Below are 27,793 nucleotides of genomic sequence, written 5' to 3'. Positions count from 1 at the left end.
TCAACTAGCCACCTCCCGAGCCAGACCGACAAGCGCTGGAGCGAGAGGAGGGCAGGGAACCTGAGGCGGGGCGACCAGAGGCGGCTCCTTGGGAGTTTTGCTGCCTAGGAATCAGAGAAATGAGCACTCCCTCTTGAGGATGGGGAAAAGGAAGGCTGTTTAAAAGGCAGGAGCTACTGGGGGTCTACGGGAGGGATCACGGAGGGAAAAGGAAAAGAAACAACGGGAGAGAGAGGTCTGAGTCGTGAGATGGGTAGAGGTGGCGGGGTCTGGGTATTTGGAGAGCTGAAAAGCTCACCTGCTCTGGAAACATCACTCATCTGAACTTCACAACCACTCCAAAAGGAAAGCACTATTTTCTCCATTTTATAGATTAGGAAACTGAGGCTCAAAGAGGTGAAGGGACACGCCCACGGTCCCACATCTCACAGAACAGGACCTTCCTCCGTGTGTCGACCCTGCGCTCCGCGTTTTGGCCCCGAGGCTCCTGGGGACTCCGAACAAGACCCTTTTTTGTGTCCTGGCAGGGATGCCCTTTGGAGAGCCGCCCAATGGCGAAGAGGCCCCGCAGAGAGAGGGCCGGGCAGGGCGGGGTGCCCCCTCCACCCTAGCTCCGCCCCCGGCAGCGCGGGAGGGGGCGTGGGGCGGGGGGCGCGCCGCGCGGGCTTCGCTGGCGGCTGCACAGAGCTCACAGTGCGGCCCGCGCTTCCCAGCGTCCGCACTCGGCCGTCCGTGCCCACCGTGCCCATCCCGCCATGGCCGCGGCCGCCCTCCTAACCCGGTCCCGGCCACTGCCCCTGCTCCTGCTGCCGCCGCTGCTGCTGCTGCTGCTGCTGCGCGCCGGCCGGGTGCGCGCTGACAGTAAGGTACGGCGCGGCCCTCTGATCGGGGCTCAGCTCCGCGGGGAACCGGGCGCGAGGGGGCGCTGTGGCTAGGGTGCCGACCGAGGAGGGTGTCCGGGCCAGGAGCGGAGGACCAGGAGTGGGAGACCGGCCGGCTCAGCAAAGAAGCCGCTGGGGCCACGACCCAGGGAGAGGAGCGCGTGGGGGAAGAAGCGCTGAAGATGGTAGGAGTACTTGGGACCTGGGGCCTGAGGAAGGGGCTCCGGGACCCAGTCCAATGCGGGGAGAAGGTCAGCACTGGAACCCAGGGCCAGGGAGAGGGGACCCTGGGAGTTTAGAGGGGGCTCAGACAAGAGATGCAGTCCCCAGCCCAGGAAGGGGATTCCTAGGAGCGCTGGGCAGGGGCAGTCTGGAAATCCGGCTGAAAGTTTCCGCGGCAGGCTAACCAGGTGGGGTAGACCCCTGGGTAACTACTAACTACCCAGGGACTCCAGGATTTGCGACAGAGCCGGAGTCAAGGCTTTCAGGCCATGCTGGGCATCCAGAGTCCCTACCCAATAAACCTAGTGGGCTGGCCACTTGCCTGGCCTCTGGTAGTCCTGCTAGGGATCTCATGCGCCTTCTGGAGGACACCGTGTTTCCCTAAGGGACCTGAGCTTTTGTTCTCTGTTGTGGCTGAAAGGATCTGCCCTGGTGTCAAGCAGACCTGAGTTCAAATCCCACTCCATCTCTCATCTGGGTGACATTGGGCCTTTACCTCTCTGAGCCTCCATTTCCTCGCTTGTAAATATGGAAATAATAATAGTTCCCACTTCCTGCAGTTGGTGTTCTGTAGTGAGGTCATGCCTGTAAAATGTGTAGCACCACACCTGGTGCCTAGTAGGTGCCCAATAAATCATACTGTGATTAAGAAATCTTATCAGGGGAGGGGCGCCTGGGTGGCGCAGTCGGTTAAGCGTCCGACTTCAGCCAGGTCACGATCTCGCGGTCCGTGAGTTCGAGCCCCGCGTCGGGCTCTGGGCCGATGGCTCGGAGCCTGGAGCCTGTTTCCGATTCTGTGTCTCCTTCTCTCTCTGCCCCTCCCCCGTTCATGCTCTGCCTCTCTCTGTCCCAAAAATAAATAAAAAACGTTGGGGAAAAAAAAATTTTTTTAAAAAAAGAAATCTTATCAGGGGAACCCAAAAGGAGGTGAGATCCAGAATGTTGAGAGAGCAAGCACTCAGAATCAGTGAGAGCAGGGACCCCTTGAGGGTGTTCTGGAAATGACCCAGGAAGGAGAAGGGGACTGGGAATGAATGAGGGGTGGGAAGAAAGTAGGGCCCTTACTCATACAGCAGGAGAGCAAAGGAGTGACTTCTTTGGTGTCTCTCCAGCCTCTTTCCTGGGTAGAAGGTGAGGCTGCACTGCCCACAAGCAAGGTAAAAGGCAAAAGCCACTAGCCACAGGTTAAGTTTATGAGCACTGGGCACTAGCAGACCCTCACCCTGAAGGTTCAGCTCAGGGTACGAAAACAAGTGAGCTGCAGTCCTGACCATGCACTCCAAAGATAAGAAGGGAATGCATATCTTTCCTGTTTTACAGATGGGAAACTCGGGTGTATAGAGAAGTGGCCAGCTTGTGAACCCAAAGACCTAGGTTCTGGCCCTTTGTTGTTCTTTGATCGTGTGACCTTGGGCAAGTCACTGCCTGACTCTGGGCTTCAGTTTCCCCATCTGACAAACAATCTCTGTCCAACTTCCTTTCTATGTAGGATCTCTCGGATTCCCTGACCTGGCTCAGGTAGGGGAACAGTAAGCAAAAAAAAAAAAAAAAAAAAAAAACTCCACATAACCTGATCAATGCTTTTCCCCTCCCATCTCTGGCTGGGAGGAATATTTGGTCCTGGGCATCCTCTGAGCCATGCAGAGGACTGTAGAGCTTGTGGGGGAGGGCTAACATTCAAAACAAAGCAAAGACAAAGAAAACCCAACATGTTGTTTATGTAGTGAGTCAGCCAAACACTTGCTAGGTTGGGTGTGTGTGTGTGTGTGTGTGTGTGTAGCTGTTCCAGGGCAAGCTGAGGCTGGTGGGTAGGGAGGTGCACTCTAGAGCCTGCAGGATGCAGCACAGCCCTCCTCAGACACCTCCCACCCCACACCACTTCAGCCAGCTGGGAAAAATAAAAATCAAGTGATGGGTGAATTTACTCTGCATTCCTCAGCACAGCCGGTCTCCTGCTGGCCCTACAGAGAGAGCTGTTTTCATTATCACCCTTTCCCTCCCCCATAACCATCCTTCCTCTCCAAGCCTGTCCTATTTTGGAGAGGGGGGAGCCCTTCGAGGGCGAGCCTGGGACTTGAAGCCTATCTAGGGCCCTAAAGGGTTAAATTGCCCCCCACCTTAGGCTTCCTGGGGGAGTCCAGCCCCCCCACTCCTACCCCCCACTCTCAGGGGTGCAGGGGCAGCTCAACCCCAGTACTCACCACAGAACTCTGTGGTCTCAGGGAGCTCCTTATTCAGGGTGTTTTAATTTATAGCAAGTGTTTATAGCAAGGTCTCTCCTAAACAGGACTTGGAATTTTCATCTAAGGAGGTGCTTTGTCCAGCATGGGAGTGGGAGAAGGGCTTCACAGATTCCCTGGCATTTCTGAGGGGCTGCCCAGCTTGGAGGGACAGACAGGTAACCACATGAAAGCCAGGCATGGCACTTGGTTCTGCTGTATGCCCTTGCAATGTGGCTGAGGATTCCCCATTGCTACTTCAGTTGCCCCATTTGTGAAGGGTGCCTCACTGCCATGCATCCAGGTGGTGACAAGGGGATGGGGGTCTTTGGTCATCCCTGCTGCTGACCAGGGGCCCAAGGACGGAGGGTAGGCCAAGGCTTGTGGGGACTGGGCCAGGAGAGCAGGAGGGGCTGGCACAGGCAGGCTGTGGTGGCGCAGGCTGGATCAGATGTTCTAGGCCAGGCTGGTCTCCGGGGGCTTCGGTGCTGTTGCGCCTCTGCTCGGGAAGTTTCTGCCTGTGGGTGTAATTGAAAACAGGCTCAGGGCAGACAAGGGATACAAATGATGTCCTCCTGTACACAAAGAGTGTGGGGCCAGGTCAGACCCCACAGGGTCTCTCCACAGGGAAATTCTTGCCCCAACATTCCTGTTGGCTGGGGCACCCAGAAGAAAGTACTGAGAAACATCCTGTGTGCCAAGCCCCACGCCCAGCACTTCAATTCAGAATCTTACACAACCCTGCGGCCAACCTCTATTTGACAGGTTGGAACACTGAGGGTCAAAAGAGTCAGGTTGAGGAGTTTGGAGAATCCTGGGGTTACAGGATTCTCGGCCTTCAGTGGGCATCCAGATGGCCTGGGGAGCCTCGGAGTCTGAGTTAAGAAGTGTGGACTCAGGCCAGGGCACCTGCATTTTCCAAGTGTACTCCAGGTCATTCCAAGGCACATCCTTCCAGTTGAAAACTCATGGAGATATAGGGAGCCATGAAGGTTTGTGGAGCAAGAGAGTAAAGATCATCAAAGGGGAGCTTCTGGAAGATTATGCTGGCAGAGAGGAGGCTGCTGTGTTCCTAGGTAGCAGTTAATGTGGTCTGAACTTGGGCTATCATCATGGAATGGAGAACCAGGGATAGAGATGGGAGGTAATTAGGATAAAGAATTGGAAGAACATGACTGATGGCTTGTCCAGTGTAAAAAGGAGGCTCAGATATCTGGGTTGGGTGGGAGGGTAGTTGGACATAAGTTGAGGAAAGATGCTGGGTTCAGTTTTGGATGGCTTAAGTTTGGGGGTCCTATGCCATCTAGGGAGTGTCCAGCTGGCACTGGGCCCTAGGGGAGGGCTTTGAGGAGGACATGGAGACTGGCTCCCAGTGATCTGGGGTGGTCATGTGAAAAGAAGGAAGACTCTACCTCAAGGTAACACAATGTGAATCTGTTCATTTCTATAACATTCTAGAAGTGTAAACCCTCCTCGTCCCACTGTGGCCAGATTTATCCATCTTTCTTCAGAAAAATCTCAAGTACGCCTTCTCACCATCTCATTGGAGGATTTCCTTACAAATACCTAGGGATGTTTTTTGGTTTGTTTGTTTTATTTTGAGAGAAAGGAAAAGGGAGGGGCAGGGATTGAGAGTGAGACAGAGAAGGAGAGCGAGAGAAGGGCAAAAAGAGAAGGAGAGAGAGAATCCCAAGCAGACTTTGCACTGTCAGTGCAGGGCCCAATGAAGGGCTGGATCTCACGAACTGTGACATCACAACCTGAGCTGAAATCAAGAGTTGAACGCTTAACCGACTGAGACACCCAGGCACCCCCAAATACCTAGGGATGTTTTTCAGCCTGAGCCACCCACACATTTCTGGGGTCTCTGGCAGCAGGTGTGTGCTGAGTGAGGCTGTAGAAAGAGATGCGATGTGATGCAGGGACTTTGGTGCTTCACAACAGCTCCAGCCCTCGTGCCAAGGGCAGGGTGGGCCAGGTCCTATACCATCCCCTGTGACCCAACCCAGGGCCCCCTTTTCTGTCCCAGCTCAATTGTTGTTGGAGAAGCCCTTGCCTGTTGACTATGGGTGGTCATGGGAGGAACAGCAAGAAAACCAAAGTTTTAGAGTCAGGCTGTTCTTAGTGACCCTGGACAAGCCTCTAGTCTTCTCCGATGCTCAGATTTCTCCTCTGTAAGAGGGGGCTGTGATGAGAGCAAAGAGAGGTAGAAAATGACGTGCAAACATGAGGGAGGGTTGTTGGCAGCTACTTGAATAGCACGTACCCCTTAAAGAGCAGTTACTCTGTGCCAGGCTTGGTGCCAGGCGCTTTGCATGCATTTTGACTCATTTCAGCCTCAGGTCAAGCTTACGAGGCAGAGATTATTATCCTCCCCGTTTTATGGAGGAGGACGCAGAGACTCAGAGGGGTCAAGGCCATGCAGGGAAATGGAGGAGCTGGGATTTGAGTCTGGGCTTGGCTCCTCACCATGGTGCCTTGCTGCCTCCAATCAAGCACCACCGGCCCCAGTAATCACCGAAGGGAGGGCCTTGCCTAGGTTCCTGGCAGCTGGGGCTGGGAGCAGAGGCCCTCTTCCGACTCCTGGCCGGTATCAGGGCTTTGGCCGCCCCCCTCAGGATGTTGTACCTCATCTGAGGAGACAAGGAATATTGCAATCTGATGTGGAGGCTGGTGGGGGTGGACGTTGGGATTATGAGTGGGTCCCCAGGAGGAAGCCTCTCTGGCCTGGCCACACAGAGCACATCCATATCCACCCACTGGGGTGTGGCTGGGGGTGGCTGGAGGTCCCAGCAGATCTGGGAAGGGGGCCCAGGAGTCTCGAACGGAAGGCAGGCTTAAGGCACTGGCCGAGATTTAAGGAATGTGCAGGACCCCTAGCCTGGCTGTCAGCGTTCACAGGCAGGGGAGAATTGCCCCAAAGTGCCCAGGGTACACTCTGCCCACAGAGGGCCCAGGACAAAGCTACTGGTAGCTTCCTCCTTCCCCACCCTCCTTGTCCCCCAGGGGACTGGAAGTCTACCCACACTGGGCTCTAATCCCCTTGAACAAGTCACTTGATGGCTCCAGGGCTCAGTTTCCTCATCTGTAGGACCCTCTAAGAATATCTACCACTGCATGTACATAGAGAAACAAGCAGGAAAACAACCCCCTTTCAGGATTATTGGTAGTAATAACAACAGCTACAGTAAACAGACTGTACTGTGGGCTCCTGGCACTGGACTGAGCATAATCCTGGCATTCCATCTCTCAGTCCTTTGTTGGGCAGACACTAGTAGTACCCTCATTTTACAGATGAGGAAACTGAGGCACAGAGAGATTAAGTAATCTACCCAAGAACACACAGCTGTAGGTGGCCCATGGTTGTTGCCTAACCACTGCCCCCACGCTTCCCCAGCACTTAGTGAGTTCTTAGTAAATGTCACCTCCGAGGTCTGTGACCCAGGATGGTCCATCCACCATCTCTCCACAAGGCAGCCCGATAATAATGATAATAATAATAATAATAATAATAATATAACAACTTTTCATAATGCAGATCTGAACCTGGCTCTCCCCTGCTTAAAATCTTTCCGTGACTCCCCAGTGTTTTCAGGAAGAAACCAAGATCCCCAACCAGCTTTCAAGGCCCTCCACAAGCTGGTCTCTGCCATCCCCGGGTTCCTGCAAGTACCAGCCAAAATGATTCCCCCCTAGATCCCCAAGTGCCAGGCCATTTCTCATCTTTACATATCTGATTTGCTGTCCCTCGAATGCCCTTCTCCTCCTTAAAGATGCCCCCCAAGGGTGCCCTCCTCTGAGCAGTCTTCATGGGTGTCTTCCTCTGTGTTCTCAGAGCCTACTCTGCCAGCTTCTCATATAGCAGGAAAGCTCAAGAATGTATCTCAACCTATTTCTTCTGCACCTCCAGCTGTCACCCAGGGTCCAACAGAGGCCAGAGGCCCAAACAGGCGTCTGACAGCTCAGAACAGATATGGGGTGCCTTTGGCCCTTCCTCCAAGGGCCCTGCGACATTCAAGGGCACTGGGGTTGGCAGGAAGCCCAAGGGAGCCATAAACTGAGTCCTGGTTACTTCAGTGAGAGCTAAGTAGCCATGAGGCCTGGGGTGTTTGTTGGTTGAGCCTTGGGGAGCTGTGTTCCAAGAGCCTGGAGCCCAGAGTAGGCTGGCTGAGCCAAATAGGGAGTGGCCAGAAAGGCTGAGCTGCCCACCATCTCACAGCTACTAACCCAGGTTGCAGACACCACGGTCTTAGCCCTGTGCTCTACCATTTCTGCAAAATGCAGGCTTATTTATCCAACAGATATTTACAGAGCATCTACTATAGGCCGTGCAGGCACTATTCTGTGGTATAGGAGAGAACTGAACAAAGTCCCTTTCTCTAATGGTTCCTTCAGTAGAGTAAGAAAAAAACAAGCAAACACAAATATAATACTTCAGGTATGTATATATACATATATATATATGTATATATACATATATATGTATATATATACATATATATATGCATATATATGTATATATACATATATATATACATATATATATATATATGTATATATATATATATATATAATATACCTAGGTATAATAAAGAAAAACAAAGCCACTAGATAAGGGGACACAGTAAGGGGAGGTGGGTTAGTCTGGAAGGCTTCTCCAAGGAGGTGATTTGTAAGTAACATGAGGGAATAAGCCAAGGGAGTATCAGGGGAATAAGGGTTTCAGGATGAGGGTATCACATCTGCAAAGGCTGGAATGGAGTAACCCAAAGGAAGGAAAGGGTGACAAGAGGAAGGGTTGAGAAGAGGCTGTCAGTTCAAGTAGGCCTTGAAGACCATGGTAAGGACTTTGGAGGTAACTAGCCCCCCCATACACAGATATTATTGAAGGATGTGATGCACATGAAAACCAGGGTCTAGTAAGTGCCCGATAAAAGTTCTTCATATCTTTACTATTGTGATAAAATACACATGATATTTACCATTTTAAAGTGTGCGATTCAGTGGCATTTAGTACATTCACAATGTTGTGCAACCATCACCACTACTTAGTTCCAGAACATTTTCAATTACTCCAAAAGGAAACCCCGTGCCCATTAAGCAGTCTTTCACCATTTCCCCTCTCCCAAGTCCTGGCAACCACTAATCTGCTTTGTGTCTGTGGATCTGCCTAGCCTGGATATTAATAAACGGAGTCATACAATATGTGGCCTTTTGCATCTGGCTTCTATCACTTAGCAGCATGTTGGCAAGGTTCATCCAAGTTGTAGCATGCATCCATACTTCATTCGGTTTTTGACTCAGTAATATTCCACTGTATAGACGCACCATTTTTGTTTACCCATCAGTGGATGGACATTTGGATTGGTTCCACCTCATAAGTATTGTGAATCATGTAGCTGTGAACATTCATGCACAAGTCCTTGTTTGAATACCTGTCTTCTGTTCTTTGGGGAAGTCATCTTTAGATAATAATTCTATCTAGAAGCAGAATTATTGGGTCCTGTGGTAATTCCATGTTTTGTTTTGTTTTGTTTTGTTTTGTTTTTAAGAGTTAAAAAAAAAATTTTTTTTAGAGTAATCGCTACAACCAGTGTGGGGCTCGAACTCACAACCCTGAGATCAAGAATCACAGGCTCGACTGCGTGAGCCAGCCAGGCACCCCAAAGGCCAAGGGCACTGGATTGTGCTACCTGTCCCAGGTGCCTCCTCCTGGCTCCTCCTCCCTCCTCCTTCTCCCCCCCAGCACTGGCCTTCGGCTCACCCGAGCCCCTCTTGCAGGTGTTTGGTGACATGGACCAGGTGCGAATGACCTCAGAGGGCTCTGACTGCCGCTGCAAGTGCATCATGCGGCCGCTGAGCAAGGACGCGTGCAGCCGGGTGCGCAGCGGGCGGGCACGGGTGGAGGACTTCTACACTGTGGAGACCGTGAGCTCAGGGACCGACTGCCGCTGCTCTTGCACGGCGCCACCCTCCTCACTCAACCCCTGCGAGAACGAGTGGAAGATGGAGAAGCTCAAGAAGCAGGCACCGGAGCTCCTCAAGGTAGACTTTCTGGGGCGGGGGGGCAGGGAACGCCTCCTGGATGAGTATCTAGCGTGGGCTGTCCTTTCAGTGAAAAGTCCACACACTCTGGGTGGCTGCTGTTGTTACCCCATTTCACAGGGGAGGAAACCGAGGTTCCCTGAAGGGAAAGCCACTTCTTGCCCAATACTATTTGCCAGTAAGTGATGGAGGTGGCGTTTACACAGTTTACCCTGTGTTCTAGCAGGTGTGCACAATGCAGGCTTCTTTACGCAACAGATATTTACAGAGCACCTACCACCGGCCAGGCGGCACTGTTCTGGGGATAAAGGGGGGAACTCATCGTGCCTTGAGTAAGGGAGACAGAAAATAAGCAAACAGATATATACTTTATCACCTAGTTCAGTGTCCTATATTTTACCCAAACCAGTTCATCTGTCGGCACCTTAGAATATAGTATTTTAAATTTTAAGTTTTGTGGCATTTTACCGTTTTTAATGTAATGATACCACTTCCCATATTCAAGCACCACCTGCATACCAGATGTTGTGCTAAGCTCATTTTACACATTTTTTTTTCCTCTAAATTCTTGAACCATTCTGGGAAATATGGAATCACTGTCCTCGTTTTATACTGAGGTTTGGGAAGTTAGGTGACACAAGTTATGTGTGGCCCAAGCTCTCACATAATGGCAGGTAGCTTCGGGGTCTAAACCATACTTTTATATAAATTTTATGCTTACCTCCCTCCAGCCACCTCCATAGGCAGATCAGAAAGAAGCCCCACCTCCAGGGACACCGCCCCATGCCAGGGCCTACCACCAGGACACATGGCTTGAATAGGCATGTACAGGCTAGATCACAGTCCCCACAGCCAGCCAGGCACCTTTGTGGCATTCATAACACACCCAGCTCTGTGCTTGGTGGGGCTGGAATTTGAACGACTTCCTGCTGTATCCAAAGCATGTGTTCTAAACAACGTTACTCTCCTGTTTTCCTTTCTGTAATGGACTAGATAAACTTGCTGTCTTTTGAGAGTATCTTTTTCTTTTACAATTTCTTCCAAACATATGAGTATCTATGTTGCCTTTTTTGGTATCAAGAACTGTGAAATTGACTGAGATGTTACCATACTTCTAAGATAACAAGTCAGCCTGCCCGTTTCATGGATGCTGGCAGAAGACACAAGCCTCCTGGGTCAGAGACTAAGGACTTTATTACTCACAGCAGCCAGAGTATCTACATTTTCTTGAACTGATTCTTCCAGCTCCTGTTCCCATGGGGTGATACAGTGAAGACCAGATAACACCTGCACACACAGTGGGGTATTTCTCAAGAGTGGAGCCCCAAGCTTAAAAAATCCAAAACTTTTATAATGGGCACTGAGCACACCTTCCCGACTCTGGAGGGAAACACTCTCTCTATGTTCCAAGATTGCTCACCATACAATAAGATGTCCTGGAACAAAGACAGGCAGCACGTCTGCATGCAAGACATGCAGAAAAAAGCAAGAGACCCGTGAAAAATGGTCTCCCACATTTGGCTAAAAATATTTTCTTTAAATTTAACTTTAGTTTTATTTTTGTAACAACTAAATGGATACCAAAACTCTCAAAGCTGGGATAGGATTGAATTTGAGGACAAGTTACCTCTTAACAACTTGTCAGTCCCCGGACTGCACTGTCTCCCTGAGGCTTCACTAGGGCTCTGCAGACTTGAGGCACTGAGGCCATAGGGACAAACCCCAACTTCTGTTCAAGCCCACTTCTCATTAACTAAATTGTAAGCATACTTTACATGAGGATACACAAAACCTTTTCATACATCCTGGCGAATTTAATCCTTGCCACAGCCCTTTGGAGAGCAAACTTATGGTCCTAGCTTTACTTGTGGAGGAATCTGAGGCCCAGAGAGGGATTGTGACTTGCTCTCAGCCAGGACCCCATTGTCCCTTAGGTCTTTTCAGTACACAGCAGCCATGATGGTTTCATTCAGTCTTGTAGGACCAGAGTAGGGTAGCGGTGAGATTGACCCAGTAGGCAGTATTGTAGGAGAAGGAGAGGAGGAGAAAATACTGTGTCTCATTCACACTGTGGGTGCAGGGGCAGGTACCTGAGAGGTACCCAGAAAACCCCAAGAGAGAGGTGCAGAGGCAGTATGAGACAGGGCTGAGGCCTCTCCCATTAGGCTCGGCAACTTGTCCTTCAGCAGAAGCCTGCCTATGGGAAGTCCCCCAGGAGAGGAGGTTAAGGGAAGCCCATGGAGGAGGGGAAGCAGGGCACACCCATGCTATATCCTCCCCTGTCTCTACCCCAGCCCTTTCAAGCTAAGAACTTCGGCTGTGATTTGGTCTTTGTTGCATGACTCTGAGTAGGAGGGAGAGGATTTTTAGATTCCCTTTCTTGGGGAGGTTAGTGACAGGTGCATACCTTTTACCTCTTCACTCCCTTTCCTTCTGGACATGAACTAAACATGGGCCCACCCTTGAGGAATCCCCAGTCCTATGGGGACACAGCTCCTGACTCCAACAATGTTAGTGTCATTGGTGCTGGGCCACCGGATGTCCCAGGACTATGGGAACCCAGAAGAGGAGGTAACATTAGAGCTGGGCTTTGAGGGCTTGGTAGGAGTCCCTCAGGCAGAGAAGAAATGAGGGTATTATGGGTGAGAGCAGGTGGAGTGGATGTGGCCCAGGATGGCTCTCTGCACTGTCTCTCCTCCAGCCCCACTAGCCACCTGTCAATTCCTCTAGCATAGGGTTTCTCAAACTATCTGTGGTGAAAGACAAATTTTTTTTTAAAGTTATATACCCAGAAGATGCATTACTGTGCCGAAAGCGTGAACAGATTTATGGCTCTTGTTATTTATTACCAGTTTTCTTTTCTTTTTTAATTTTTTTAATGTTTTTATTTATTTTTGAGACAGAGAGAGACAGAGCATGAGCAGGGGAGGGGCAGAGAGAGAGGGAGACACAGAATCCAAAGCAGGCTCCAGGCTCTGAGCCGTCAGCACAGAGCCTGACACGGGGCTTGAACTCACGGACTGTGAGATCATGACCTGAGCTGAAGTCGGATGCTTGACCGACTGAGCCACCCAGGGGCCCCAAGACAAATTTTTAAAAAATAAGAACCAGGGTGCCTGGGTGGCTCAGTCAGTTAAGCGTCCGACTCTTGATTTTGGCTCAGGTCATGATCTCAGGGTTCATGAGTTTGAGCCCCGCATCAGTGCAGAGCCTGCTTGGGATTCTCTCTCTCTCCCTCTCTCTTTGCCCCTTCCCCACTCATGCTTTCTGAGTCTCTCAAAATAAATAAATAAACTTAAGTGTTTTTTTTTTCTCAAAAAAGGCAGCCTTTAAAATTTTTTTTAAATAAAAAAAAAACAAGAACCAATACTTTTGGAAAATGCCATAAAAATGAATTATTCGAAAAATGAAACAGAAAACAGACATGCAAGATACAAATCCAGTGTTTTACTAGTAGAGTCAACAGATTAAAAATTTCTTTGTCAAAGGGATCTGAAAGTTTGTAAAAGTCTACTCCTACTTTTTTGTCATTACCTTATCATAGATGAGCGACAAATAGCTTGGGCCAGTGCTGGTCTGCAGACCACACTTCGGTAGCATGGCCCAAACACACCGTGTTTCTTCTTCCCTCCCGCTCTTTATACAAACTGTTCCCTTGGCCTGGATTGCCCTTCTCCTGCCTTCTTTGCCTAATTTGGGCTCCTCCTGCGGAGCTCAGCTCAAACAAAACTCCCTCCTGGCATACTTTACTAATCCACATCTGCTCCTAGACAAGGTTGGTGTCCTCACATTAATGATCTGGGCACCTCTCTGTTACGCTCTGTTCTTTGACAGCCTGTGAAGGACCATGAAGGCTTGTGTCTATCTTACTCATCACTGTCCTTAGTTCCTGGCCCACAGGAAACATTTGCTGAGGCCATTGAGGTTACATGGGCAGAGCATAGAGGGCTCGAATGCCAGGCTTAAGAAGTGAGGGGCGCCTGGGTGGCGCAGTCGGTTAAGCGTCCGACTTCAGCCAGGTCACGATCTCGCAGTCCGTGAGTTCGAGCCCCGCGTCAGGCTCTGGGCTGATGGCTCGGAGCCTGGAGCCTGTTTCCGATTCTGTGTCTCCCTCTCTCTCTCTGCCCCTCCCCCGTTCATGCTCTGTCTCTCTCTGTCCCAAAAATAAATAAAAAACGTTGAAAAAAAATTAAAAAAAAAAAAAAAAGAAGTGAAAAGTCATACATGAGCACTGGGGAGCCATGACAAGCTATCTAGCAGCAGAGAGACCCACGGTCAAAGCTGTGTTTTGGAAAGCTAGTTTGGGTCATCATGAAGGCAGTAGACTGAAGCTGGGAGGATCCCCTTTAGTATCCTGGAATAGTATCACTATTGCTGGTATTCATGAAGCTCTAAGCAGCATGCCCACTCTGCAGAGCCCTGTCCAGACACTACTGCTCCTGACCACAGCCCTATTGCCTCATTTCACAGAGAAGGATGCCAAAGCACACACGAGTCTATGTGCATGGTTCTCAGACTGTGCTCCCCTGAGCCCAAGGGGTACCGAGCAACTCTTCAGGGTCTGAGCTGGGTTACAGGGGAGCAGAAAAGACTCAAGGCCCAACCCCTGCTTCTGTAAGACTTTTCCACTCCCTTTTTCCATTTTAGAGATCAATGCCTACTCAAAGAAAAGATCTCTGGCTTAAAACAACTTGAACACCCCTGGGAGAGTGGGAGTAAAACTGTTTTGGAAACAGCTGGCCAGGGTCAGACAGGAGCGCTGGCTTGCTCAGACCCTGAGAAATGCTGCAGGACTCGGAGTAGGGCCATGTGAGAGGGTGGGCTGAAGAAACAGCCCTCCTCAAGAAGCCAGGGGAAGCTGATTTCCAGCCAGCCCCTTGTGCCCTGGTTTCCCTGACACTCACTGGCATCTTGGCCATCTGGAAAGGTCGTATCCTGATGACGTGTGATGGAGATAGGAAGGAGAGGGACATCTGCAGGGAGGAGCCCTGCGCTGGACACGGGTGACACAGAATCTGCCACTGGCCTGTTTGTTGTGCAAGCTCCTCCCTTCTCTTGGCCTCCGTTTCCCCATCTGAACACAAGAAGGAATGGTAAAGCACGATAGGAGAGGGGTTTTGGTGTATATCAATCTGGGATCTGCTGCCGGCCCCACCATATAACAACTGGGTGGCTTTGGACAAGTCACTCCACCTAAGCTTCAATTTCCTACTCTGTAAGATGAAAATAAAAGTTTTCCAGACTTTGTCGGAGTGCCTAACTGGTTCAGTCCGTAGGGCATGTGACTCTTGACCTCAGGTCATGAGTTTGAGCCCCATGTTGGGCACAGAGATTATGAAAAGGAAGGAAGGAAGGAAGGAAGGAAGGAAGGAAGGAAGGAAGGAAGGAAGGAAGGAAAAGTTGTCCAGACCCTGTCTTTGGGTCCCAAGGTGCAGACTCTGAGGCAAGTGATTCGTGTGCTGGTGCTTTATTCTGAAAAGCCCAGGAGAAGCTCGTACCAAAGTGGTAGAGGTGGCGGTGGGAAGAGAAGGAAGCCCAATAGGGTGTGGTCTCAGGCCAAGCATCAGCTTCAGCCCCAGGGGATGCTGGAGTGTGAATGACAGCCCAGTTGTCCCCCACTGGGGCTAGGGAGCTGGGCTTTTCAATGCCCATACCTGCCAGGCATTGCCTAAGGACTGCCCCGGGAGGACATACACTCCCAGGCACTTTGGGGACACAGAAGCTCTTTGAAGAGGGTCACAGATGCAGGCTGTTAAAAAGGAGGCACGTGGAAGCCCCAGGTATGGGCACAAGAAATAGGTAAGAGGGATCCCAGGGCATGTACATTGATCTCCAGTGTCCACACGCCCCGTGGGGTTGTCCTGAGGACTAAGTGAAGCAGCTCGTTAAAGCCCCTAACACCGTACCTGCCTTGTGATAAGAGTTCAAGAATGGAATCCACTGCTTTTCTCATTATTATTAGCAAGCTGGGTCCAATGGGTGCTGAGGCCCCATGAGGCCATTCCAAGTGGCAGAGCTCCTTTTGCACCATATGTGCCTGATCCTGTGTTCTGCCCTTACCCTAATCCTCTCACCCTTTCCTGGGCAGCTACAGTCCATGGTGGATCTCCTGGAGGGCACCTTGTACAGCATGGACCTGATGAAAGTGCACGCCTATGTCCACAAGGTGGCCTCCCAGATGAACACGCTGGAAGAGGTAAGGGCAGAGATCTACCCAGGAGCCAGGCTGGGTCAACATTGGACGCCAAGGGTAGTGTCTGAAGGGGCCTGGGCAATTCTGCCTTGACCCTGGTGGCTGTTGAAAACTGGACTCCAGCAGGCAGCTTGGAGAGGGAGATGTAGGCCTCTGGGTCCAGACTTCGGAAGAGCGGTCTGACTGGGCTCGTGGGCCTACAGGAAGCTGGAAGGCTGGGTGGAGAAACTGAGGCACTGGCTGGCTACATGAAAGGGATGTGGAGTAGGGCTGGTTGGAACTTGCAGTTGCCCTCAGTTCACCAAGACCAAGACTCATACATTACACAAGTCCAGGGCTACTTGTCACATAAAATGCCACATAAAAGTACAGGACTGGCCAAGCCCACCAGGGTAGGGCTTATTAGGACAGCATGGCGGTCCCAGTACCCACTCGCAGCAGACGCATCTTCTGGTCAAGTGCAAATGTGCTGGAGGGCAGGTGGCCAGGACCGCCCCCTGAGGACAGCGACAGAGCTGGACAATCCTGGGGCGTCCAGGCTGCAGGTTCAAGGTTTACTGGCACACATCTCTGCTGGCACAGCCTGGCCTCCGCCTGTTTCCTGCATCCGGCCCCTGCTGGGCTGCCGGGAGCCTGGGGCTATGCAGCTGCCAGGAGCGGGTGTGGGGGCTTCCTTTCCCAGCTTCCTTTCCAGAGGGAGGGGGGTACCTGGGCATCCTGTGCCCCCGGGTGAGAGATTAACCCCTTGGTCTCCCCAAAGCTGGGGTCACGGTGGCTTCAATTATCCAAAAAGTGTTTGGTGTGTATCTACCGTGTGCCAGGCCCTTGCCAGCATGGGAGTCAGGTAATAGTTGTTGGACTGCTACCGTGCGCCGGTGTTTTCTGTGCACCTCGCACATGCCAGGCTCTCCTGATGCCAGCTCCATGGTTATCCTTCTTTGGCCTTTCCTCCCGTAATCTTAGGAAATGTTAACTCACTTCGTGGAACTAGGAGCCAGGCGATCTGGAGAGTGTATCTGCTGTGGCTGGAACAAATCAGAAATGGTTTCCGTAGCCACAAAGAAATGATTTTTTAATTGTCTTCTGTTTTGCATTATCTGCGCTTTGCTTCTGTTCACTAGGCGATAACTAAAAAAAAAAAAAAAAAAAAAAAAGCAAACAAAAAAAACCCCTTATTGCTAACTCTGAGTGGAAGTGGAGAAAACAGCCTCACTTGGGAGGAACTGGCTCCCTCTGCCCAAGGGAAAAACATCACTCATTCACTTTTTAAATAAGACATGAATGATCACATGGCTTCTGGGCAGCATGCTTTATCCACCCAGGCCTGCTGGTGCCACTGTCTGTACCCTTGGGCCCTGCTCAGGAGACGGGCAGTGAAGCTGGGGTGTCCCCTCCAGGGAGGCGGGGGGTGGGGAGTGGCTCTCAGAGGAGGCTAGAAAGACCTTGATTAAGGTCCTGCCCCACAGAGCGTCAAGGTGAACCTGAGCCGGGAGAACGAGGTGGTGAAGGAGGGCATGCGCCATCTCAGTGAGCAGCTGAAGCGCTATGAGAATCACTCGGCCATCATGATGGGCATCAAGAAGGAGCTCTCCAGCCTGGGCCTCCAGCTGCTGCAGAAGGACGCTGCCACGGTCCCGGATGCTGCCCCAGCCCCCGGCCCTGCTAGCAAGGCTCAGGTGAGTCCATGACTCTGGTGATGGGGCCAGAAGGTGGGTGGACTTGGGAACACAGTGTGCCCAGGACCTCAGTCCCAGGAACCAGCTGGATGGGGGGTTGAGATCATAGGAGAGGGCTGAGGGTTAGCATAGCTAGAGAGTCCATGGCAGGGTTGGGGGCAGGGGTTGCTGGCATACAGCGAGCACGGTTGACAGAGGTAAGCTGGGAGCAGGTGTGGGGATCCAGCTGAGGGGTCTGTTTGCTGAGACAGGTGTTTGGCGGCATCCAAGGCATTTCCGTTTCCAAACTAGTGGGGACAAGGCTGTAGAGAGGACCCTCCCTGCCTGGTCCTGGGGATGGGCTGCAGCAAAACCACTTTTAGCCTCCCTTGCTGTGGCTGGACCCCTGGCTGGGTCAGGCCTGCTCGGGGGTAGATGGGCAATGCCTCGGGCAACCCTGCAGACATTAGTCTGCACTTCATCAACCCAGTCTGGAGTGGAGAATTCCTACAGCAAGTACCCAGGCGTTCCATACTCAAGCTCAGCAGAAAGTGAGCAGAGACAACAGGCAGAGCCATCCAAGACATATAACACACCTTTATGTGCATTTGAAAAAGGCCCTTCTTGGGGCGTCTGGGTGGCTCAGTCGGTTGAGCGTCCGACTCTTGGTTTCAGCTCAGGTCATGATCTCACAGTTCATGGGTTTGAGCCCCACATCGGGCTTTGTACTGACAGTGCAGAGCCTGCTTGGCATTCTCTTTCTCTCTTGTGGTCTCTCTGCCCCTCCTGCACCCTCTCTCTCTTTCTCAAAATAAATAAATTTAAAAATAAAATGAAAGAAAGAAAGAAAGAAAGAAAGAAAGAAAGAAAGAAAGAAAGAAAAGGAAGAGAAAGAAGGAAAGAAAGAAAAAGAAAAGGAAGAGAAAGAAAGAAGAGGAAGGAAAAGGAAAAGAAAGAAAGAAAGAAAGAAAGAAAGAAAGAAAGAAAGAAAGAAAGAAAGAAAGAAAAGGCCCTCCTCTAAGCAAATTGCCAAAAAGGCTCTCCTTCTGGGCAAATAAAAAGGAGCCCCTTGTGGGTGGGCAAATTGTACAGAGGCTCCCTCCTATGATAGACATACACTAGGGTGTGTGGCTTGGCAAATGGGAGTACAGGCTCAATTTCAGTGCCCTCATGCCCCTTTGGCCTGTCACCCATGTGTAGGGCCCAACCGCTCCATTCTGCACAGCGGCCTTGTGTTTTGGAGTAGGGAAGAAAGGAGCCGACGTTGTGGAATCCTGACATCCTCTAAACCTGACTTCTAAAGTCTAAACCTGACTTCCTCACAGACAGGATCTCAGTTATTCTCATAACCACCCATGAGGAAGGAGCATCATTGACCATTTGGCAGATGAGGAAACGCAGAGCGAGGTCACGTGGAGAGAGGGCGGCTGCGCCAGGACTTGAACGCGCATCTGTGTGACTGGCGAGCCCATGCTCTTCCTCTCCGCCTCTTGGCCTCCTGTGCTGACATTGTGATGATGGGGCCATCTGTGTCTGCAGCCGGGACCGCCTAGTTGCTGATAAAACGTGGAGGAAGCCTGGTGCCTTAGCCCAGAGCAGGCTTCCTGCTCATTCCCGTGTCAAGTCCACAGGCGCGAACGAATGCTGTTTTGGCCACGACACGGAAGGTCTAGATACTGTACTTGCTGTATCTCCTGGAGATTCTGCCTAACAATAGGTGATGTCACAGGGCCTGTGATCTTGTGCCAAGCCAGCGTCAGAGGCATTCAAAGGGAAGTGAAAATAAAATGTACAAAACGTTGGAAACTGCATGCACAAAGGGCAATGCCCTTGATGACCAACCCATCCAAGTTTGCCTGAGACTGAAGCGTTTCCCAGGATGCAGGACTTACAGTGCTAAAACTGGGACAGTTCCCGGCACACTGAGATGACATTGGTCATCTTGCCTCGGAGCCTGAGAACCTCTCCCCTGACCACTAACAAAGACCCGTGAGTGAGAGAGAGACAGGGATAGGAAGCTGACCTGGTGACCAGTTACCTCCCTAGGGAGTTGATCATTATAATCTACCCCCTGGGGGCGAGTATGCGGGTGGTTGGAAATGAGACAGGAATCTAACCTATGAGGCTGGGCTTGGGAGCTATTGCTGAGTGGGGAAACCCACTTGGGGAAACCCGAGGCACACCCCAGTCATGGACTTAGCCATTCTGGGGGAAAGCTGTGACTTCACGAGCACCTGAGGCGTAGGTCCTGGAGTGGCATGACCGCTTCCAGTCCCCATAAGCTGAGCCTCCGTGCCCTCCCACAACACCTCTTCTACCTCCCCTAAGTCTGAGATTTCACTTCTCCCTCAGGACACAGCTGGAGGGAAAGGCAAAGACAACAACAAATACAGCAACATGCAGAAGAGCTTTGTAGACAGGGGCCTCCCAAAACCTCCTAAGGAGAAGCTGCTGAAGGTGGAGAAGCTGAGGAAGGAGGGTGGCAAGGGCAGATTCCCCCAGCCCACAGCCAAGCCCCGGACCCTGGCCCAGCAGCAGGCTGTGATCCGAGGCATCACCTACTACAAGGCGGGCAGGAAGGAGGTGGCCGAAGCTGTGGCTGGTGAGTTGGACCCTTGGGGATTGGGGGCTTGCTGATAGATGGCACCCCAAAGATCACCTACACGGATCCAGTGTCTTCTCTACAAACTGCCCAGATGTCACCTCCACTGGTTACCTGTTGGTGCCCTTTGTTCATCCACACAATGAGATGATACCCCTCATGGTGTTGTTGGGGATGAAATAATATAAACAATACAAAGGGCCACTCAGTTCCTTTCCAGTATCTTCAGCTGTTTCCGCTCTCACTGGACTTTTCCTTCTTCATTCAAAAAGTTGCTGAAGGTCCACCATGTACTTGCTGTATCTCCCAGAGATTCTGCCTAACGTGGACTTCACAGTCCAGTGGGAAAAAACGTGGCCAGGCAACAGCCAGAGGTGGGGTAGGAGTCCCCAGACCTGTAGCCAGGCCAGCATTCTGGGAAATGACATGGAGCCTTCTGGGCACCTCTTGTTTCCCAAGTGGCTTTGGAATGGATGGCCTCTCCAGCACCCCCCACTTCTTATTTCCCCAAAGAAGAGCCCACAGACTCCTATATTTTTCCTTCGATCCACAGGGGATCACAGTGAAGGGCAACCAAGTAATTAACCAAAAACACAAGAGACCAAAGTTCCAAGAGTACCCAAATTTCTGGGCCATCCTCACTGATGTGGCTCCTGATTCTTCCTCTGAAACCCTCCCCAAATGCCTGAGGGGCATCCCAAGCCTGCTCCCCCTTCCCGGGTCCTGTTGACCACCTCCTTTTGTGAGGACCTCTGCCCACACGTCCAAGGGACCGGAAGGTAGAAATGTGAGGGACCAGTCTCCTTCAAGAGCCCCCTAAATTTGTGGTCTTTCAAGGCTCAGGGGCCTCTTCCCCAAGCCCCTGGTGCTAGCTGCTGACTGGCTCTGAGTCCTGCCAGCTCAGCCTGGCCACAGAACAGAGCCTCTGACCCCTGGCTGGGCACTGCCCAAGAACAGCTGCAAGCATCTGGCTCTGCCAGCGAGGCCCGTGGGAACAAGCCTCTTGCCCTGGCAGGCTGCCAAGGCCAGATTCCCCTGAAAGAGGGTGTGCCCCATTCCCGAGAGACTCCAGGGGCTGCCCCACAGTGGGGCCTGGCTAAACCCTATGCAAAGAGGAAGCCTGGCAGGGAGAGAAAAGGAAGAAGTCAGGTAATTGTCCTGGAGTCAAGGGGCCTCGTCCCCTGGGGGCCACACCATCACTTTTCCTTTGTCCCTGGCTTCTCGGTTTTCTGTGTACTTTCACAATGCTGTTGCACTTGATCCAGGTGAGGAAACAAGTTCAGAGAGGTGAAGAGACTGGCTCCAGGTTTCACAGTGAGTGGTGGGACTGGAACCCAGGTCAGCGGGCTGCAAAGCCTGCCTTAGACCCCTTCACAGCTCTGTCCTCTGCTATGTGGCACTGAATCTTCCTGCTTTCCCTATGCAGGCCCCATCCATCCCAGCCCAGAGAAGTGTGTGGGTCAGGGATGACCCAGACATGGCCCCACACAGGTCCCACAGGAGCAGAAAAAGTCATCCTGTTGGCAAATGCCTTACCAGCAGGGGTGGGAAAAAGGGAGGGTGGTTTCCGAGAAAGCCACGAAATGAGAGGAGATGAGTGGGGGGACAGAGACAGAGACAGAGACCTGGAGTCCAGAGGTGATGGGAGGCTGGCTGCACCTGCCTCTCCCTGCTTGAAGTGGCAAATACTGGGTGAGAGGAACAGGCTGGGTTCCAGGGGAAAGGATAAGGAAAAAGTCTGCAATTTGGGAGCAAGGGTTTCTGCCTCCTGGAGTTGAATCGAGGACATGAAAGAATTGGTACAAAGCTTTTGACACTCAGGAGGGAAGGGGTCTCATATTTGGCACCTCGTACTTGCCAGGCCCTGTGCAAATGATTTGTATACGTTTTCCTCTGGTCAACACAGCAGCCGCACGTGGTGAGCCTTGTGATTCTCGTTTCATAGAAGGGGAAGCTGAGGTCCACCAAGGCAGGCGACTTGGCTGAGCTCACTCAGCTGGGGTGCTCGGAGCTGGTCTGCTGACCGCAAAGCCTCCCCACCTCCCACTTCTTGAGGCCTTTTACTCCTCAGGGCCTCCCCGCTTCTCTCCGCCATGGCCCCAGAGCTGGGAGCCAGGTGGGCCTGGGGAAGACACTGGGCAGCAGCTCAGGATAGAGCACAGGGTCTTCTCCCCGCAGACAACGCCCTCAAGGGCACTTCCTGGCTGGAACAGCTGCCGCCCAGGGCCGAGGGCAGATCACCAGAGCCCAACTCAGCAGAACAAGACGAGGCTGGGCCCAGGGCCTCAGAGGGAGCGGACTTGGCCTCCGGCACCCCCGGCTCGGACCCCACCGTCACCTCCACCCTGACTCCCACCACCCGTCCCCTGCCCACCGAGCCACCTTCACGCCCAGACGTCCCCAACGCAGGTGAGTAAGCCCCGCAGGGGTCAGTAGGATAAAGCCCATGGGCCAAATCCAGCCTGCAGCCTGTTTTTGTATGGCCCTCCAGCTAAGAATGGTTTTTTACATTTTCAAAGGGTTGCAAAAAAAAAAAAGAGTACAGAAGTATGTGGTCTGGAAAGCCTAAAATGTTACCTATCTGATCCTTTATAGAAAGTCTGATGGACATTTACAGTGAAACAGGTAGTATTTTCAACAAATCCTTCTTAACATATCACCTAGGATCCCATCATCAAATCCAGCAATGATTTTCATATCTTAATTTTTTTTTATGTAGCTTTTTTGTAGCTTTGGCTTGTGTCTTTCGGTAGAAGTGTTTCCTATTAAATCATCGAGCCCATCTTTCTGGAGGGCCTCTTGGCTACCTGTGATAACAAGGTATTGTTAAACCCATTGCCTACTTTGGCCTGAGTGCATTCCACTTCCAGGAATCTTTCCTGAAGGGTCCATCGGCAATGTGGACAACAGCTGCAGCTTAACTGGTACCCTCCCAGCCTATTTCCAACATCAGAAAACTGGAAATAATCTGAAGGTCTCACACCAAGGGGACTGGGGCACAGCTGTCTGGTGGCCTGGTAGAACCTTGAAATCACATCATTAAGAAGCCATTTAATGATGTGAGAAATCGCCCCGTGGAGGGAAAAAACAGGATACATAAAACTGAATCTTCAGAAGAACCACGGTTTTTTACCGTATGTCTGCATGACTGGACATGCAAAGTTAAAAAAGAAACAGAAGGAAATACAACATGTTTAAAATTTTCTTTGGATAATGACATTTTGAATCATTTTTATTTTCCTCAGTCTCCTTTACTGAATGTTCTGTGTTTTCTCTGTTGATCAGACATTGCTTTGATCAGGAGGAAAGGGGGAAAAGGGCTGCGAACAAAAAGATCAGGAGGGATTTAAGTATGGCCCAGATAACGCTCCCTGGGCTGCTGCTCCAGCTCGGCTCGGGGCCTGTGGGTCTGAGTATCAGACGCTGTACCCCTCACTCCCCATAGGCAGAGAGATAAGCTGTGAGGGCACCCTCCGGGCTGTGGACCCCCCCGTGAGGCACCACAGCTACGGGCGCCATGAGGGAGCCTGGATGAAGGACCCCGCCGCGAAAGATGACAGGATCTATGTCACCAACTACTACTACGGGAACAGCCTGGCAGAGTTCCGCAACCTGGAAAACTTCAAGCAAGGTTGGGGAGCCCGGAGATGGGAAGGGGGGCAGGGTGTGGGCGGCCTGAGGAGGGCCTCCTATGGAGACTGAGCCCTCTTTTGCCTGTGGTTTCCTGTGGTCCAGACTTCCCCAGCCTGGCCCAGCTCCAAATGATCGGCCACCCCAAGGAGGGGCATCTGAGGGCACCCCCCCTATGTGCTGGCACCGAGCCAGGAGCTGGAACACAGCAACAAACAAGAGGGATGTGGTCCTGCCCTCCTAAGTGTACCTTACTGTCAAGAGGAACAATACTTAGAGTTTCCTCTTCTTGAGCACTTATTATGTGCTAATCATCCTGTGTGCGTCAGCTCATGGTATCTTCAAAATTCTATGAGGTGGGGGTTGTCACTCTGTTTTGCAGGTGAGCCGAGCTTAGAAGAGTTGCAAGTCTGGGCAGGGAAAGGCAGAATTTGGGTTATCAGATCTGGTGCGTGATGGGGGAGGAGACACTTAGACAGGACCCACCCTCCAGAAATGCACGGCCTGATGTGAGAGGCAAACACTTAAAAGAAATAATCTCAGTGTAGTGTTTGTGGGAGAGCTCAAGGGACAGTGGAAATCAGACTTCCCAGAGGAGGAGGCGATGCTGAGCTGAGCCCTGGAGGAAGAGCAGGGATAGCCATGCAAAAGCAAAAGGGCCAGGTATTCCACGCAGCAAAGGCCCTGTGTGGGCCAAGGCCTGGCGATGAGAGGCAGGGTGGCATAGAGGAGAGGTGGGGGAAGCAGAATGAGAGAGTAGGCTGAGGCGGCCCTCGTGAGCCACATCAAAGTTTGGGTTTATCCTGATAGCTGTGGAGTCACAGAGTATGGCCTGGAACGGCCAAAGTCCTTCCTCTGCCAGGTCAAAATTGGCCTGATCCCTGCCTCAAGTAGCTCACAGGCCGGTGTGGAGGAAGCCAATGAAAAGTGCCGAGGCAAGGATTATGGTAGGTCAGAGGAGAGGCCCTCACTCAATCCCGGGGTCTTCATGGGAGGCTTCCTGGAGGAGGTAACGTTGGCTAAGGGCTCTGAAAGATAAGGAGGAGACCTTCCTCAGGCAGACAGGATGGGGAATGGAAGTCCAGACGAAAAGAACAGCATGGGCAAAGACGCTGACACAAAGCATAGAGGCTGTCTAAATCCTGGCTGCCCCATTCCATAACTGTGCGACCTTGAACCCTCTGCCCCTGTTTCCTCCTTGGCAAATGGGGATGATAACAGTACCTCCTCGGTGGGCGCGGTGGGGTAGGATGGTTGGCCCAGCTCCAGGCCCATAGCACACTCAGTGTCCCTTGCTTGCAGGGCCACTCAAGAGCCCTGGGTGGCCTCGCCAGTCCTGGGGTGAGCGGGGAGGCTGTCTGGGAGGCTCAGGTGTGACCCTCAGCCCCTCCACACACAGGCCGCTGGAGTAACATGTACAAGCTGCCCTACAACTGGATCGGCACGGGCCACGTGGTGTACCAGGGCGCCTTCTACTACAACCGCGCCTTCACCAAGAACATCATCAAGTACGACCTGAGGCAGCGCTTCGTGGCCTCCTGGGCGCTGCTGCCAGACGTGGTGTACGAGGACACCACGCCCTGGAAGTGGCGCGGCCACTCGGACATCGACTTCGCCGTGGACGAGAGCGGCCTGTGGGTCATCTACCCCGCGGCGGATGACCGCGACGAGGCCCAGCCCGAGGTGATCGTGCTGAGCCGCCTGGACCCCGGCGACCTCTCCATGCACCGCGAGACCACGTGGAAGACGCGGCTGCGGCGGAACTCCTACGGGAACTGCTTCCTGGTGTGCGGCATCCTGTACGCCGTGGACACGTACGACCAGCAGGAGGGCCAGGTGGCCTACGCCTTCGACACGCACACAGGCACCGACGCACGCCCGCAGCTGCCCTTCCTCAACAAGCATGCCTACACCACCCAGATCGACTATAACCCCAAGGAGCGGGTGCTGTATGCCTGGGACAATGGCCACCAGCTCACCTACACCCTCCACTTCGTGGTCTGAGCATGGACCTGTGCTCACAGGAGAGGAGGGGCAGTGGGCATGGGGGCTCCCCACAGCAACTCCTGCAAGGGGCTCCATCAGCAAATATTTTGGGGGGGCCAGGTCCCGGGGCAGGTGCTGGGCATGTGGCACAGCCAGGTCAAAGCTCCCTTGGCCCCAGTGGGTTAGTAATCCCTTCCACTCACAGAGCACCCTGCCAAGATCTTCGTGTGCACTCAATCCCACTCAGTCCTCCCACTGGCACCCTTGGAGGTAGAGATGATTCAGCCCATTTAACAGATGAGGACACTGAGGCTCAGAGAGACCGTTCCCTTGCCTAAATAGCCTCACTTTGGATCAGGCAGGCCATGCTTTACAGATGAGGAGACGTGACCACACTCCCCTACACCTCCAGGCCTCTCCCTACTCCTATAGTTTCTCTTGCTCTCTCAACTCTGTCTCCCTTCCTGAGGCTGCTCTAAACCAGAGGCCTCCTGGACCCATGCACTAGTGTTGGTTGGAGGCTCCGCTCCGTGTACCACCCCAGGCGCCCGTTCTGGCCGAACTGTTGGTGGCCCTGGGCTTCAGGCCCCTTGGCTAATGTTCCTGCTCCTTGCCTCTAGCCACCCCCCTCCCCCGCCCCTGCCACCCCTCCTCACCATTCTGTCCAACCACATTCCAAACCTCCATGGTCACCCAGCCACTGAGCAGAAACCACACCCCAAGGAAAAATACCAGCCCCTGTTCCAAGCTCCCCCTCCCTCTGTACTCATTTTTATTTTCTCTTATTCCACCTCAGTGCCGTCATCTGTTTCCGCAGCAGCAGCTGAGAAGGCTGCAGGCAGCTGTCTGCCAGCCCCGACTCTACCAGGGTGGGCAGCTGGGCCAGGCCCTGAGGCTCCCTCTCCACCCAGAACGGCTGGCTTTGGCCACATACCACAGGCCATGGGACCTCTCCTCAGCCCTTCCCAGAGCCTTTGGGCCTGCGGTCCATGCTGTCGTTTCTCTCTGGACCTTTGAACCCACAACCTGTATGCACTCAGGGATACCTCCAGGACTGCCATGAGCAAGACCCTAGACCCGAGGCTGGGGTGGTGCCAGGATGAAACAGATTCCCTCTTCCTTGTCACTCCTGACCTGATCATTTAGTGGAATGGCCCAGCAGCAGGGGTGGGGGTGGTAGGGGGAGGGACACTGGGGGGGGGGGGGGGGGCGGGGAGGCTGAGATCGGAGCAGTTGGGTCCAGGGGAGGAACCGGACCTTATGGTTGCAGGCAAGTGCTAGGGGGTAAAAGCTGGGAGGGAAGGAGAAGGGGTTCTGTGGACCAGGCTTTTCCTGGCTTCAGAATTATTGGTGCACAGGTGGGCCATCTCTCCTGGAGCTGCTGGTGGCTTCCCTGAGCCTCAGACCCAGACAGCCCACAGGACAAGACCTTCAAGCCTGCCCCTCATCTGCCATGAGCTAGGAAGAAGTTCACCAGTCCAACTCCCTGTTTCACCAAAGGAGAAATATGCCCAGAGAGGTTTAGAGAGTGGCTCGGGACCACACTCTAAACAGGGGGAACCCTGGGGAACAGGACACAGCTGATCTTCCAGAAGGGCTTTGTCTATACCCTTTATTCTCCCGGTTTGGAGGCAGCTCTGCCTGGGAAGGCCATAGACTATCGGGCACCCAATCCATCCCAACACCTTTAAAGAGTATTTACTGCTGATCCCTGCACCACCCCCGACCCTGCTCCCCTCATTCTGTTCCCATGCCAGCTCCTGAATATCTGTATATTTGAACGCCCAGGTGCCATGTTAGAAAATTCAGCTGCGTACCCAAGAGTGTAAGGAAATGCATTTTGTGCAGAAGACATTTCTGTCAGGCATTGTCAGGTGATGTTTTGTTTAAGCTCTAACTCACCCCTAAAATAAAGGGGAATGATGATAGCCGGCCAAGCAAGGCCTGACTCATAGTGGTGGACACATCCAGCCTCCCCCACCCAATCGACGGCGGGCTGCACTCAACAGTCTCTTCAGGGGGCTGCGTTTCCCTTGGCCCTGGGTGTGGGTTTTACAAGACTGTGTCTTTCATGATATCACAGCCTAACCATGCGAAAAGTGTTCAGACTCCCTTGCTCATTAGTCCGAGAAAAAGGAAAGTTACAGAGGACTGGTTTGGGAAAGTTAAGAGACAAGCAAGATTGTTTTCCGGGGGAGATGGTGCTGGCTGCAGCCTCCAAACATTCACTAAGTCCCTTCTGTTTTCAGGCCTTTGTGTGGGGGTTAGGTGACGATAGAGTTCTTTTCCTCGCTTCACAGATAGTCGAACTAGAACCCAGACGAGTCACTCGTCATGTAAGCAGTTAAGTGAAAGGCCGG

At 52.4% G+C, this 27,793-nt stretch overlaps 1 protein-coding gene across 1 annotated transcript; it reads left to right on the top strand.

The window, feature by feature from the left end:
- Positions 1-650: 650 nt before the first annotated feature.
- Positions 651-26,622, top strand: OLFML2A (olfactomedin like 2A). Its single transcript, XM_058694157.1, has 8 exons — positions 651-866; positions 9,104-9,367; positions 15,456-15,563; positions 17,027-17,236; positions 19,568-19,817; positions 21,996-22,226; positions 23,263-23,448; positions 24,847-26,622. The coding sequence occupies exons 1-8, from the start codon at positions 756-758 to the stop codon at positions 25,449-25,451; spliced, it is 1,965 nt and encodes a 654-aa protein (XP_058550140.1). The 5' UTR covers positions 651-755; the 3' UTR covers positions 25,452-26,622.
- Positions 26,623-27,793: the final 1,171 nt, after the last annotated feature.

The sequence above is a fragment of the Neofelis nebulosa genome, chromosome 12, assembly GCF_028018385.1.
Source record: "Neofelis nebulosa isolate mNeoNeb1 chromosome 12, mNeoNeb1.pri, whole genome shotgun sequence".
NCBI classification, from domain to species: Eukaryota; Metazoa; Chordata; class Mammalia; order Carnivora; family Felidae; genus Neofelis; species Neofelis nebulosa.
This window is presented reverse-complemented; position numbering and strand designations above follow the sequence as displayed.